This window comes from Elgaria multicarinata, chromosome 2 (assembly GCF_023053635.1).
Source record: "Elgaria multicarinata webbii isolate HBS135686 ecotype San Diego chromosome 2, rElgMul1.1.pri, whole genome shotgun sequence".
In the NCBI taxonomy this organism is placed as follows: domain Eukaryota; kingdom Metazoa; phylum Chordata; class Lepidosauria; order Squamata; family Anguidae; genus Elgaria; species Elgaria multicarinata.
The window spans coordinates 78,431,275-78,446,035 of record NC_086172.1 but is presented as its reverse complement, the minus strand read 5'-3'; the positions used below and the strand labels follow the sequence as shown (position 1 = coordinate 78,446,035).

The window sequence follows — 14,761 nt, the reverse complement described above, 5'->3', positions numbered from 1 at the left end:
GGAAGTCAGGTCATAGCCCATCTCAGAAAGATGGAAAATGGTTCCAAAACAGAGTTCCAATTCTTTGTAATACATTAACCCAGCATGATTCTCTGTCTAGCAGCCAAGCTCTCTATAGTGTTTTCTAAGTTACCAGCTGGAAGTTTTGTCAACTCAACTTTGAGATTAGTCGGTGTACGTTTAACAGACCTTGAAATTTTGGGTTTATTCTCAACCCAAGTGTACTCTTTCCCAATTTTTGGCTTGGCATTTTGTGACTCTGTCTTAGTTGTTTTAGAAACAACAAGCCACTAACTAGAAGGCAATCAAACATGACATTTACCCAAACTGGGGGAATTCAGAGCAGTGCCCTAAGATCCTCTCTTGTTTGTTCCTCTGCTACCTGTAGCCAGAAGCCTGCCCATTTGTCCTTACTCCATCTCTTTCATATTTGTGTTTCCAGGCTCTTTAACTGGCTTCTGTTCCAAATCTCCTAGACACAGGTGTTGTTCTTTGAGCAATAGCCCTTCTTTAAAACAAAAAAACAAACATTCACTTACCTGCTAGGACGAGAGACTGCCCTTATAACTTTTCTGCCTCTAATTAGCCCCAGATAGAAACAGCATTCTCCTTTAAAGTACTAGTTGGTCTTAATCCATGAGTGAAATGGAGGACACCCAGGGCAGGAGCCTGTTCTCCTCCTCCCCCGTCGCCGATAAGGGTCTTATCTTCAGGTTCTCTGATAAATGATATTGTTTAGGAATTGTTCTTTAAAGCAGCTTTCCCAAACCTTGTGCCCTCCAGATGTAGTGGACTACAACTCCTATCAACCCCAGACAACATGCCCATGCTGGGTGGGGTTGGTGGGAGTTGTAGTCTAATACATCTGGAAGGCACAAGGTTTGGGAAGGCTACTTTAAGGGAACGACTTCCAGCAGGGTTGTCATGTTGCAGCAAAACCAACAGAAGACTCTTGTAGCTCCTGAAATATTAAATTTGCTAGTCTTTAAGGAGCTACAAGATTATGGCCTAGTTCATTCTTAACAACAACTCAAAGCACGGGTTGAGTAGGGTGACCACATGGAAAGGAGGACAGAGCATCTGCATCTTTAACTGTTGTAATGAAGGAATTTCACCAGGCGCTGCACGCATACAAATGACTCCTGTTAAAATTCCCTTTTCTATACAACTGTTAAAAATACAGGAGTCCTGTCCTCCTTTCCATATGGTCACCCTAGGGTTGAGTATGGGTTGTTGTTACATGGGAACCTGCACTATGGTTTAACTATGGCTTGTTAATCACAAACAACCCAGAACTCACAACCCAACAACAAACCATGGGTTTTCTTAAAAATCCATAGTTAAACCATAGTGTAGGATTCGCATATAACAATAACCCTCAATTCAACCACAAACCAAACTCAACCCATACTCTGGGTTGTCATGATGTGCAAACCAGGTCTCTTTCTTATCTTTAAAGGAAGAGTCTCTGGAGAGAATATGCCAAGCTAAAGAGTGCTTCCCACTTAATTTCCTCATGTGCCTTGTCTCTTGGCAGCATCCGCAGTGTTATGCAGAAATACTTGGAAGACCGGAGTGAGGTGACCTTTGACAAGATATTTTTGCAGAAGATTGGTGAGTACAAGAGCCTCTCTGCATGCTTGTCTGTGGTCTCGTCAGCCAGGCCAGAGGAAGGAAATATCAGTGGGGCTGGTGGATTGGGTATCTGTGGAGCTGTTATGGAGGATACTTGCTCGGTATATGATTGTGGCCGAGTTCGGACAACACGATAATCAACAGTGTGTGTATGTGTGTATAATAGGAGGGACATTGAAATCAACCGTTGCTTATCGTGTCGTCTGAACCTGGCCTGTGTCTCTCTTCTTAGGGTTCCAGCTTCTGACCTGAAATGGGTTTCTATACTTTGCGGCGGGGAGAAGATGCATAGGTCTGGGTGGGCAACTTGTAACCCTCCAGATGTTAAATGACTGCAAATTCCATCAGCCCTAGCCAGCGGTGAGGATTGAGGATTGTGCAGTCCAACAACATCTGGAGGACCACAAATGGCCCACCTCTGTGATAAGCACAGCTTCTTTTATCACTGTTGCACTGGAGTAGGGAAATCCTCTCCTCCTCAATCTGTCCTTACCAACCAGACATTGGAAGCACAATGGCCGCCTTCATTCAGAGCAGGAGTTAGCAAGTCTATAGGGTAGCTTTCCCCAACCTGGTGCCCTCCAGCTGTTTCAGAACACAACTCCCATCACCCTAGACCATTGGTCATGCTGGCTGGGTGATGGGAATCATAGACTAAAGCCTTTGGAGGGTACCAAGTTGGGCAAGGCTGGTGTAGAGTGACCAGTTGCCTGGGAATCCAGGACTCCTGTTAACTTGAATGATTGCATAGGAGAGGGAATGGAGACATCGCTTGTCATGACGTGGTTCTGCAAGGGTAATAAACGCCGCCCCAGGCAAATTTTTCTTGCATAAAATAAGAGAAAGAAGCCCCGTCCTCTCTTGGGTCTGGTCAGTTTTACATCCCAGGCTGGTGTAGAAAAGTCCTTGTGGAGATGAGTAGAGAGCTGTGCAAATGAATTGAGAAGGGGAAGAATAGCCTAGGTCATTGAATCCACCCATGCTTTAGGGTGGATTCCTGCACTGAGCGGGGGGTTGGACTCGATGGCCTTATAGGCCCCTTCCGACTCTTCTATTCTATGAAACTCTATTTCCTCTTCTGTGGTCTGCGGTAGTTCCTGATCCACCTTTCCTTGGTAATCTGGGGAGCACTTCATTTGCTGGAGACATATTGGAAGAAAAGAGGGATTTAAAGCAGCTGGACTAGTTAAGGCAGCATAATGTTCTCCCGGATCATAATGTTCCAGGATCATAGCCCCTAGGTGGGCTGACACCTGTGCCTTTAAGAGTTGCATTTTCTCCTCATTGTAGTCAGCAGAGTATCTGACTTGGTGGAATTTTCCCTTCTATGCAGCCCTTAAAGATACAGAAGCCCTTAGAAAAATCTGTTTTGTTTCTGGCAGGGCTCCTGTGTTGTTCACAGCTATGTGAGAAGTAAAAAAAAAAACAGCAGGTGACGCTTTTGTTCCCCGGTAGATTGAGTGATGGGGTAAACTTCACCTGATGAATTTCTGCTTGTCGTTTTGTTGAAGGCACGAGAGATAAAAGATGAGGAGTTTGCAGGTCAGGAAGGCTTTAGTGATGACTGGCTGTGGACTGGTTAGGTGACCCTTGACGGTTGACCATACTGAGCCAGGCATCTCCTTGCAACGCTGGTTCCCCTTTCCGTTACTATACCCCGCCCCAACAGGAAATGCTCTTGCTTCCTCCCACACCCACGGCCACTTGTGGTTTCCGCATGATATGTCCTGCTCTTCTCGCTCCCACCCCCACCCCGCTCTCCCGTTGGTCTTTACTCTCCTTTTCCTTTCCCAATAGCCTCTTGGCTTCACCTCTCTCACCTGTGGTTGGTGCATGCCTAGCTTGGAGAGAAAGGACCAGGAGCTGTTTAACCACAAGCTGAGGTGGATGTTGATCAGCGTGTGCCCTCAGCAGAAGGAGGGGAGGGGAGGGAGGAAGGCAGAAGCTGCCGTATGTGCGCTTGAGAAGTTAGTCGTTGTTCCCCAGGTGCAGGGGTTAGCACCCAACCGTCCTTTTTCAGTGGCCAACTTGCTGTAGATGAGACTTGTGTCAGTACTAACTATATTGGAGAAGTACAAAAAGGGCTGATTCACCTTTTAATAAAAATTTGCAGGAAATGGGACACATAGACGGGGTTGCATTTTATTCATTTATTTATTTATTATTACATGTATATCCCACCTTTTTTTACCTCCAAGGAACCCAAGGCAGCATACATAATTCTCCTCCTCTCCATTTGATCCTCACAAAAACAACCCTGTGAGGTAGGCTGGGGCGAGAGTCTGTGACTGGCCCAAAGTCACCCAGTGGGTTTCTATGGCCAAATGGGGACTAGAACCCAAATCTCCCGACTCCCATTCCAACACACATTTCCATACACACAGTGGAAAGTGGTGGTCAGTCACTTATTATGAACAACTAACTAACTAAATAAAAATCAACAACTAGGTTTCCGTCACATTACTAGGTTGAAGTGGCTTCGGTTATGGGAATTTTCAAACACATGCGAACTGTGACTAGCTTTGACAAGAGAAACAAGCATAATACTAGAACCTGGGGTCATCCTATGAAGGTGATTGGTGGGAGAGTCAGGACAAATAGAAGAAGTACTTCTTCACATGACATATAGTTAAATTAAGGAATTTGCTAACACAAGATGTAATGATGGCCATCAATTTGGATAGCTTTAAAGGGGGATTGGATAAATTCCTGGAGGCGAAGGCTGTCAATGGCTCCTCGTTCTGTTGGTTAGGTGCTACCCCAGTAGCAGAGGCAGTAAGCCTATATAGATCAGTTGCTGGGGAACATGGGTGGGAGAGTGCTGTTGCACCCAGGTCCTGCTTGTGGGTACTTGGTCAACTGCTGGTTGGCCACTGTGTGAACAGAGTGCTGGATTCAGCAAGGCTCTTCTTAAGTTCTTATGTGCAATTGCTTCTTTTTACTGACCCTCCTCCTGTGCATTTACCAGCAGAATGACATGCAAAAACTAAGCATGTGAAGCTTTTCCAAGGAGAGAGACCAAATGATGGGGGAAATTTGTTCTGTCTGAAAGCATAGGAACAGGCTAGAAATATGGAGACAAATCTAATGGACATCTTTAACGCAGCCTATAGAAATGTTATATCTTTTGCAAAAAAATAATATTAAAAAGCTTCTTATTAGAAAAGTAAAATCCTTCCCTTCCTTCTTTCTGACATTTATGGTTGTAAAAAATAAAGTAGATGCCTACAGTTTCTCATTTTGTATGGAGAGATGCCTCTTAACAGTGGTGTAACAGGCTGAAATTGCTATGTTACGTTTTCATTAATGCATGATGTTGAAAAGCTTCAGATGTTGATTTCTTCCTCTTATGGTTCTGTTAAAGGCACATGGTTGTTGTATATAGAAGCATAGAATAGTAGAGTTGGAAGGGGCCTATAATGCCATTGAGTCCAACCCCCGCTCAATGCAGGAATCCACCCTAAAGCATCCCTGACAGATATAAAAAACAAGATGTAGTAGGGGCCACTGGTTTAAAAGTTTTTTTTTTTTAAGGTTTAGATAATTTCGCACAAGATCAGTATATCACTAGCCATAAGCCATGACAGGTGACGAAACATACCTTTGAATACCAGATCCTCCATAGACAAGCACATGGGGGAAGCCACCACCATCATTTGAGTTGTGGGGTTGCCAGAGAAGTTGCATATATTTTTTAAAATAATGCTAAGGAAACAGGTGTCAATGTAGCAGTAGTTTCTTCTGCCCTATTCCTCCCTTTTTCGGTTTGCCAGCTATTGGGCAAACCCCTTTATCTTGCTGTGGCGGATATTTGTACCAGGCGAGGGAGAAACTGTGGTTGCACCAGCTCCTACTTCCTCCGTATTTTTGTATGCACAGCACATCCAGGTTATGACTTGGCAATCCTGTCTGCGTGTGAGCCTCGCAGGAGCATCTGGCTGGCCGCTGTTTGAAACAGGGGTGCCAGATTAGAAGGGCCTTGGTCTCATGCAGCAAGGGAAGCCTCATGTCTTTTAGACAGTGGCAACACTATAGATACATAAGTTTAATAAGCATTTTTCAGCATGACCCTCTTGATCAGATTGGTTGCCTCCTGCCATTTTTAAGGCTATGAAGTGTAAAATTATATGTTTCCAATGGAACAAACAAAAAAATCTTGATATGCTTGACAAAAAGGGGGGGAAATCTTGATCTATAGACTGAGAACTCTTAGTCCAAATGGCCTTAATCTGGAGGACAATTCAAAAGCATTATACCAACCATATCTCTATTTTTTCTTCTAAGGAACTTTAATCTCCAGGCATTCCAGACAGCCATTCCACTCCTGGTACTCATTTTAACAACACAGCTACTGATGAGGGCAGAAGCCGAAATGTTTAGCATATATATATATATATATATATATATATATATATATATATATATGTTAGTCCTTCTATTTTTCTTATATTTGACATTCTAGAGGTGCTAATTGAGGGTGATTTTGAGATGGGAAGTAGGGGGAGATTGTATCTTAATGCTGACCATAGTGTGTATTTTTTTAGGGTTCCTGCTGTTCCGGGATTTCTGCCTGAATCAGGTGGAGGAGGCCAAACCCCTGGTGGAATTCTATGAAGAGGTGAGGTTCTGATTGGGAGGGGAAAGTTGCAATTCCTCCAACCTAATCAAACTAGGATTGCTTTTTTTGGGGCCTGCCACTCAAAAGCTTGATTTCACCTCTGAAATGGGGACAGGCCATTTGCCCAAACAACACTTAGGATGATGAGAAGACGACCTTTGGAAGCCCTTTTCAAAGGTGAAGAGGTCTGTTCTAGAAAGGGTGAAAACAGACGTGGGGTTAGATCCAGTGGTGTACATCTACTGGTAGAATGGATATTGCTGGCATAGATTCCCAAGCCCCCTGCGCTCCCCCAAGTTTGCTCTAGAGGGTTGGACCACCAGAGCAGATATGTCTGAGTTGGGGGTCGGGGGAAGCATGGAGGGACAAGAAGAAGGGGAAGTCTCATCACGCAATCGGAGGTTGGACTGAGTCCAGGGTTTTAGCCATTCTGTGCAGTGTATAATCTTGCTTTTAGGATTAGGGTTGCTAGGTCACAACCCAGACAGTCCCATTGTATCGTTGAAGTTTCAGGCATCATTGGGAGATGAGACAGCTATGGCTTCTTCTGCCCTCTGTGCATAACTGGAGTCTTGTTCACTACAGTAGGTTTGGGAGGGCTTGGGGGGAAAAGATCATGGAGGAAATGGGTGATAGAAGCCATGGTTGTGCCATCCCCCAATTCAGGTGGGAATGTAATGGGTTGCAATCTGGGTTGCAGTCTGGCAGCCCTGTTTAGGGCAGAGCATGGTAGCTTTTCCATATCCTGAAAAGTCTTACTGAAGATGATAACCTTGAAGATGACTAATGTATTTTCTTCAAAGGCTCAAAAGCCAGAAAGGTTTTGATGTGCTTTATGTTTTTTTTACAATATAATGCACGATGTGTACAATATATGGGGTTTGTTTTGTTTTAATTAAAAATAAAAAATGTCTTTAAAGCAAAAAAATAAAGAAGAGAAGGAAAAATGTATTTCCTGTGTGCTTTTAGTGCACTGTTGAGTTTCTTGCTTCTCCCCTGTAACTCTAGTTCCTGCCCCTTTTGAGTTCACATGAGCATTACTACTGTGACATTTTGCCACCACCACCATCCAGTCCCTGCCGTAATCTGCACCTTCCACCAAAACGGAAATACACTTAACAAAATATGTTTTGAAGACCTTTCTCCAAGCACAGCCTTGGAATTCTTTGGACGCAGAACATGACATGCGTAGGTCCTGTGGATGTTCCCCCCCCCCCCCCTCTCTCTCTCTCTCTCTCTCTCTCCCCCTCCCTCCCCTGTGGGCCTCACATGGAAAGGAACACATCACTAGAGTTTATTGTCTTGCACCTCTGATGTGACCTTGTCTATTCTCTCCAGATCAAAAAGTATGAGAAGCTGGACTCCGATGAGGAACGAGCTATTAAGAGCCGCCAGATCTTTGACACATACATCATGAAGGAACTGCTGTCCTGCTCTCACGTGAGTGTCCCGAATGCTTGCTGCCACAAGGGAGAGTCGAAAAAGGCCCTTGGAAATTGGAGTAAAAGCTGCTTCATAATTGCACATAGATGGAGGATGTGAGCCTGGCAGTACAGCAGAAGAGTGACCATCAGCCAGTCTGTGGGGAAGCAGTGAGATAGTCTCAGGAGGCCACTGCACCAGGCACGATAGAGACAAGTGGCTACCAAGCCCAGAAGCACCAGAACTATGGAATAAGGATGGTTGTGTGTGTTTTTATGGTGTCAATAATTGCCTGCCACTAGTCCCATTCCTGTTCTCCCAGCTGTTAAGCCTGACCCAAAGTTTGTGAGTGTCCTTGTCTCCCCTGTTTTCATGTCACCGTGTTTCTTCTGTGGGTGATTTGGCCTGTGCATTCCCTAGCGCAACAGCAGTGGCAGCAACACTGGAAATGGAGGCCAACTCCAAGATGTCTGCTCAGCCTGACGCTGTATCTTACATGGGAAACGGGGTGGGTGGGCAGCAGAATATCCAGGCTCATCACTTTTTATGTGTCCCATCACAGCCCTTCTCCAAGATGGCCACAGAGTATGTGCAGACCCGCCTCAGCAAGAAGCAAGTTCCACCTGATCTTTTCCAGGTAAGTCCCTCTGCACAGACCCCGGGCTCAAAAATGAGTCCGAAATCTCATTTGTCCCAGGACTGGGTAAACTAGAATTCCTGGGTTCTGGCAGCATGAACTGTGGGCTACTACAGCTCATGCTTCCCAGTGACTCATAGTAAGGGGACAGTAAAATCCCTCTTTCCTAACATTGCCAAACCTAGAGACACGCAGGCACTAACTGGGCCCATCTTTTAAACAGTATTTTCTGTTGAGGCTCTTGTGTTTCCCCAGCCAGGGATTTTAACATCCCCAAGCATTGTGGGGGCCATGCAAATAAGACATGGAACCAGTGGGTGGAGAGGTTAATGGCCGGGTTCTTGGTGTTTATCCCTGTCTGCCCTCCCTCTTCTGCCAGCCGTACATTGAAGAGATCTGCCTGCGTCTGCGTGGGACTATCTTCCAGAGGTTCATTGAGAGGTGAGTACTGAGGGGTGTAGGCTCTCTCCCAGTGAGATCTGCAACACAGTTTTGCAGTGCTCCGGTTCACAGTTCCTGCCAGCCATGCCCTTTTGCTGGATACTTTATTCCATTTCCCCTCCCCTGATTTTCCATTTCCCCCCAACAGTCAGCATTCTCTGCCCACTGAGTATCCTTAGTCCTCATTGCGCTGTGTTGTTGTTTGGTGGGATGGGGTTTTGTTGTTTGTTTGCTTGTTTACTACTGCAACCCTTGGGGGGGCTCTCTGATTCTTGCTGATACCTCCCTCTTGAGTGTGGGTAGTGTTCTTTTGGCTACGCAAGCATCCATACTCAGAGAGTGAGTTTCTTATTAGGATGTGGTGTGAGTCTGTGGCTTGCTTTCTGGAGGAATCTTTAGCGGAGGCTGTCTGATGGGGGAGAAATGCTTAGATAACAGTGAATTCATCCAGGGGAGAATAATGAAGGGGAAAATAAATATGGAGAAGTAGCTAAATGTCACTTCCTCATTCACTGGGAATGGGACATTTCTTTGAAAGCGTTAAGATGGGGCAATACCTTTCTAAGTTTGCAGATTTGCTTGGGACCCATTGTAAGACCCATTGAACACAGTGGGGCATGCGTCTCAGTAAATGCCCGTAGGATCAAGCTGTAAGGCAGCAGTGCTATGCACACTTACATCAGAATAAGTCCTGGGGGACAAGCTTTTGAGTAAACTTGCATAGAGTTGGCTTGCAGGATCGATGGAAGCTACATATGTGTGCACATTCTCTTGTGTTTTCCCTCTCCCCCACACGGTCTATTCCCTCTCATTTCTCCTCCCTCTGCTTTGTTTTAGTGACAAGTTCACACGCTTCTGCCAGTGGAAGAATGTGGAGCTGAACATCCATGTGAGTGCCTGGGAGGGCATTCCCGAGAGTCGTGGCGATAAGGAAGGAGCTGTCAAAAGACACTAAGCATAGACCAGCCTGTGACCACTTTATCGCAGTATGGCCATATGTATAGGATTTGCAGAGTGCTGCTAGCGCAGTGTGAAAGCTAGCCCCAGCCCTGGGAAGGCTTAGTAGCTACATCATTTGGCAAACCAGTGGGAGGTTTGATGGTTCCGTGTCAATTGCAAGAGCTTGAGAAGTAAACCCAGTCTTGAACCCAGCAGCCTAGAATAGGAATGAGAAACCTGTGGTCTGCCAAATGTTGTTGGGCTACAGCTCCCATCATCCCTGACAAGGAGGTGTTGCTAGGCATTTAAAAGATTTGGGATCCAATCTTGCCATCAGAATCAATGAAAGGGTTTGTTTGTTTTTAAGACTCATGGCCATGCAGTTGGAGTGGGGGGAGAGGAGAGGGTTAACCTTTCCCCAGCTGCAGTCTGCCTTAAAATTGCCTCTTGCGTGGCAATTAAGCTGGGGAGGGGGGAACCTTCCGTTGGCACCAATGGGTAGTTGGAGCTCTGGAGAATAGATTGGAGGCCCTGGGAGACAGATTCGGGCAGCAGCCCTATCCTTGACTATAGAAGACCATGCTGGTTGGCATCCAGCCACATCTGGAGAGGACCACAGGTTCCCCATCCCTGTCCTACAGCAAGTGTGGCCTGTTCAGCCACACGGCGCAAGGTAATCTGGGGTCATGTTTTAAAATTGAGCAGTGAGAGACGCTCCCAAGCAGCCCTGCCTGGAGGCGAGACAAATGCAGGTGGAAGGCCATTCATTCCAATCTAGGGGCTGCAGGCCCAGCTCCCTGGCAAATTGAAAACATTACCCATGCTCTGTGTTGCTGCCACAGGGAAAACCTGGCACCCACAGTGTGTTAACTTTGCTGCTTTGCTCTTGTTTCCTTTTTCTCCCTCTTGCTGTTTTTCCTGCCCTGTGGGACCCAGCTGACCATGAATGACTTCAGCGTTCACCGGATCATTGGCCGCGGCGGTTTTGGCGAGGTCTATGGCTGCCGGAAAGCAGACACGGGAAAAATGTAATGTGCAGGACTGTTTGGCTAAATTGTTGTGAAAATCCCATGAGAGCAAGCCTAGTATGGACGCAGGTTCAGAACCAGAAATGCCTTCCTCACAACATGCTCATTGGCACATGCCAACAGAGGGGAACTTCAGTGACCATGTGGTACTCTGCTGGTGTAGATAAATCTCTCTCTATACTTACATCAGGTTAGAGTATATACTTTGTATACTCCTGCACACAGTGCATCACTCTATAAAAGTGTCTCTGGCCCTGATGCCAGTGGAGCACTATGATGTTGACCCTTTGATAGCTCAGCTCCCGGTCAGTCCTGCTGCTCCTTAAAACCAGCACAGGCAAGCAGCCAGTTGCTTTCAGCATTCTGAGCCCAGCTGTAAGCAAGTTTCCCAAGGGCCTTTTCTCATCTTGCCTTTGTTGTCTGGGGACCCGCATAAGTGCTAATGCTGAGCCCACAGCCCTCTGAGGAGCATATGAAGTGTTGGGGGAAATGATTACTGCCTGCTTAGAGTCAGCAGCTCAGAGGTTATTCACTGACTAAAGTTTCAAGGCAGCTGACCTGAAAGTAAAGCAAAACAACAAGCATCATAACAAAACAACACGATCAAAACAGCAACAACATCATAAAATCAATTAAACTAGGAGCCGAAATAAGAGGAGCATATACCATTAAAAAACAGATCAAATGCCATTAAAATCATGAGAGAACAGGATAATCGTCACCTGGTGCCTAAAAGTTAATAACAAAAGCATCAAGCCCATATAACCTAGGAGGGAATTCCATAATTTGGGCACCATCACTGAGAAGGACCTCTTTTCCATAGCCACTCACATGACCTCAGAACGTGGAGGCAGCTAAAGAAGGGCCTCCTATTAAGATCTTAATTTCCAGGCACGTTCATCTCAAGAAGCACAATCGTTCAGGACTCCGTTTTCTATCTAGTAGTCACCCAACACTTCCTCTCCAGTTGTGGCAAACAAAAACAGAGGACAAGGATCTTTACTACATGAGGCATTTGTTATGTGTTCAACTTTCCCTACTTATCTTTCGACAACGTCGTGACCAGTTTCGGTTCTGTTCATAAACAGCACTTTCCGTGAGGTTTTTTTTTTCCGAGCAGGAGAAATGGAGCATTATTTCTTGTGGTGAAAGAAAGCGCGATTTCCTCTTGTGTATTTGTACAAATCCATTATACTACAGTGCCACCTAGAGGTTATGTAGAAGAAAAAGAAAAGCTCTTTGTGTAGTGCTGAGATTTCAAAATAGATGGAGCCGATTAACAGCCTTGCATAGAAAAGTCCAAAGAATAGGGTTATGTAGGATAAGAGAGCGTGTTTGTATACAAAATGGAACATAAGTTTAGTTGAACCTAAGTGATCTCTAAACCAGAAGTGGGCATTTTATGGCCCTCCACCTATGGTTGGACTGCAATTCCCATCAGCCCTAGCCAGTATAGCCAATGGTGAGGGTTGATGGGAATTGCAGTCCCAAAAACATCTGGAGGGCCACTAGTTGCTCATTCCTGCTCAAGACTGTAGATACACAGTGGTTACATTCTGGTGTGTTGTCCCATGGAGGGGCCTCAGGACCACTTTTTGTAAAAGTGCCATCAATCCTATTTGAGAGAATTCTGGATTTTTCTTACACCTCCGCATTTCCCCACAATTCCTCCCCGGTGGGGCTGACCATGCGATTCTGCCTTGGAAAACTTCACCATCACTACCCCTAAGAAGTTCATTTTGGCTAGCATTTTGCCAAGCCAAAGCCAGCTCAAAGATGGACTCCGACAGTTTTGTTTTCCATCCACATCCTAAGCGCCAGCTGGCAAGAGAAATTTTCAGGCAGGAATCAATGAAGATTGGTTTAATCCGGCAGCTGGCAAGCTGGGCAGTGATTGCTTTGGAGTGCTGGGGAGATACGCGGGGATGTATCAGAGAACGCTACAAGGCGTCCCTGGGACACAGTAAATTCTTTGGGGGCGTCTGGGGCAGTCACAATACGGAGGCTCAAGATTCTGATGGAGAACTGATGCCTGCGAGGAGTTGTTCAGAAAGTGCGCTGTGGATGGACATTTATTCGTACTATTCTGCATAGAGGGGTATCAGCTGCAACAATTCCTAAAGGAACTGGATCGGCTACAACAGTCATCAAGAATATAACAACAGCAGCATTGTTTTCCTTCCTTTTTCTTGACAGGTATGCCATGAAGTGTCTGGATAAGAAGCGAATTAAGATGAAGCAAGGGGAGACATTGGCCCTGAATGAGCGCATCATGCTGTCACTTGTCAGCACTGGGGTGAGCTTGGCTATCCGGGGCCATGGGGAGGATCCACAAGCCCCGATTCTGCCCAGTAGAGCACCTTGCTACTGGGGATGGGGTGAGAGGTGGAAGGGAAAAGAGCTGAATGCCTGGAGGCAAGCGTGGTGCTTACAACCGGCGCTGTGATATGCCGGTGTGAAAATGGCGCTTAACATTCTGATAAGCATGCTGGTTGTGAAGAGGGAGGACAGTGTGTGCAGGAAGTGGCGTTGAGCATGTGGCAGGGAGTGTGATGTCTGCAGTACTCCAGCAACAGGACTGAGATGTGTGTAGGCAGCGCAATGTGTAGGCAGCGCAATGAGTATCATGTGCCTGAAAGGGGAGGAGAAGCAGCGCAATGAAGGCAGCGGGAGGGCATGAGATGTACACGTACGCATAGAAACGGGACAGGAAGGTGGCTCAGTATGTGAGCTGCACAAAAGGAGGTGGAAACCCACTGTAGGTGTTCATGACAAGTGTGTGTGTGTGTGAGAGAGAGACAGAGAGAGATGCAAAGAAGCAGGAGATTGTGAGATGGCTGTGTAGGAGGTGATGCAATGCACACTGCAAAAGTTGTGAATGGGAGTGAGGGGTTAATGGACGAGCCATTGAATGAACAATGCCGTGCTAGTGTGTGAGGTGAGAGACTGAGCGATACGTTGCACAACCCGGCCCCACGTGAATGCCAAATGCAAATATGTGTGTGTAGGAGGATGTGGCAGGTAGACGGCATGAGCAAGGGATGTATCAGGGAATGCAGAGGAGATGTGGGATGGGCAGGGTGTGGCATATGGGTGTGAGCAGAAATGCCCATAACGTAGACTTGAAAAATGATGCACACGTGTGCACGGGTATACTTTGGGATTCCTTTCCCCTCCCCCCCTTCTGTTGTGACTTTGTTCCTCATGTCTTTGCCAGGATTGCCCCTTCATCGTGTGCATGTCGTATGCCTTCCAAACGCCTGACAAGCTCAGCTTCATCCTGGACCTCATGAATGGTGAGAGCCAGCACCCTGCCTGTAGAGAGCCCCTTTCTCTCTCCCCTGTTCTCCCGTAAGGGATCTCCCTTGGCCACTCCTGCCTCTCTGCTCCTGCCCTCGGTGAATATCCCGGCCGTATGCGTCACATGCCTCTTTTATGTACTTCCTCCAGGAGGTGACCTACATTATCACCTCTCCCAGCATGGGGTTTTCTCCGAGACCGAAATGCGTTTCTATGCGGCAGAGATCATCCTGGGGCTGGAGCACATGCACAACCGCTTTGTGGTGTATCGTGACCTCAAGGTGAGCATGTGGCATCCCCTCCCTCCCTCCCGCCCACCCCCAACGGTTGCGTCACGGCCCAGTAGAGCCACCCACCCACCCCATCACAAAGGGAGCCAGCTGCTGTCTTCTGCACAAGGGCCCTCAGTGCCTCACTCCCACCCACAGCTAAAACATTATCCCACGGTGCGCTCGGTAGCTGTGCCGCCCCCTTCTCCTCAGAAGCCAACATTAACGTTGTGTGCCGTAACTAGTTTTGGGGTGGCAGCAGCATTCTTCGTAGGGGGAATATTCGAAACTGAGTTCTGCCCTCTGCTGCCACTTCAGAAAATGGAGGTTTGAAGATACAGCTGGATATTATTTTATTGAAGGAAGATGAAGTACCTCCCCCGCCCCCCAACACACACACACACTGAAAATGCCTTGGGATTTGGTACCGTGGCTTATTACACTATTTGATACCCACTCTTTGAATCTCTCA

General features: G+C 46.7%; 1 protein-coding gene across 1 annotated transcript in view; it reads left to right on the top strand.

The window, feature by feature from the left end:
* Nucleotides 1–14,761, top strand: part of GRK2 (G protein-coupled receptor kinase 2) — a 42,234-nt gene that overhangs the window by 8,591 nt on the left and 18,882 nt on the right. The window contains exons 2-11 of the mRNA XM_063116856.1: nucleotides 1,538–1,614; nucleotides 6,180–6,253; nucleotides 7,592–7,693; nucleotides 8,238–8,312; nucleotides 8,692–8,753; nucleotides 9,591–9,642; nucleotides 10,629–10,720; nucleotides 12,917–13,016; nucleotides 13,938–14,016; nucleotides 14,171–14,301. Coding sequence (XP_062972926.1) covers nucleotides 1,538–1,614; nucleotides 6,180–6,253; nucleotides 7,592–7,693; nucleotides 8,238–8,312; nucleotides 8,692–8,753; nucleotides 9,591–9,642; nucleotides 10,629–10,720; nucleotides 12,917–13,016; nucleotides 13,938–14,016; nucleotides 14,171–14,301 — 844 coding nt within the window. The remainder of the gene's footprint in view (nucleotides 1–1,537; nucleotides 1,615–6,179; nucleotides 6,254–7,591; nucleotides 7,694–8,237; nucleotides 8,313–8,691; nucleotides 8,754–9,590; nucleotides 9,643–10,628; nucleotides 10,721–12,916; nucleotides 13,017–13,937; nucleotides 14,017–14,170; nucleotides 14,302–14,761) is intronic.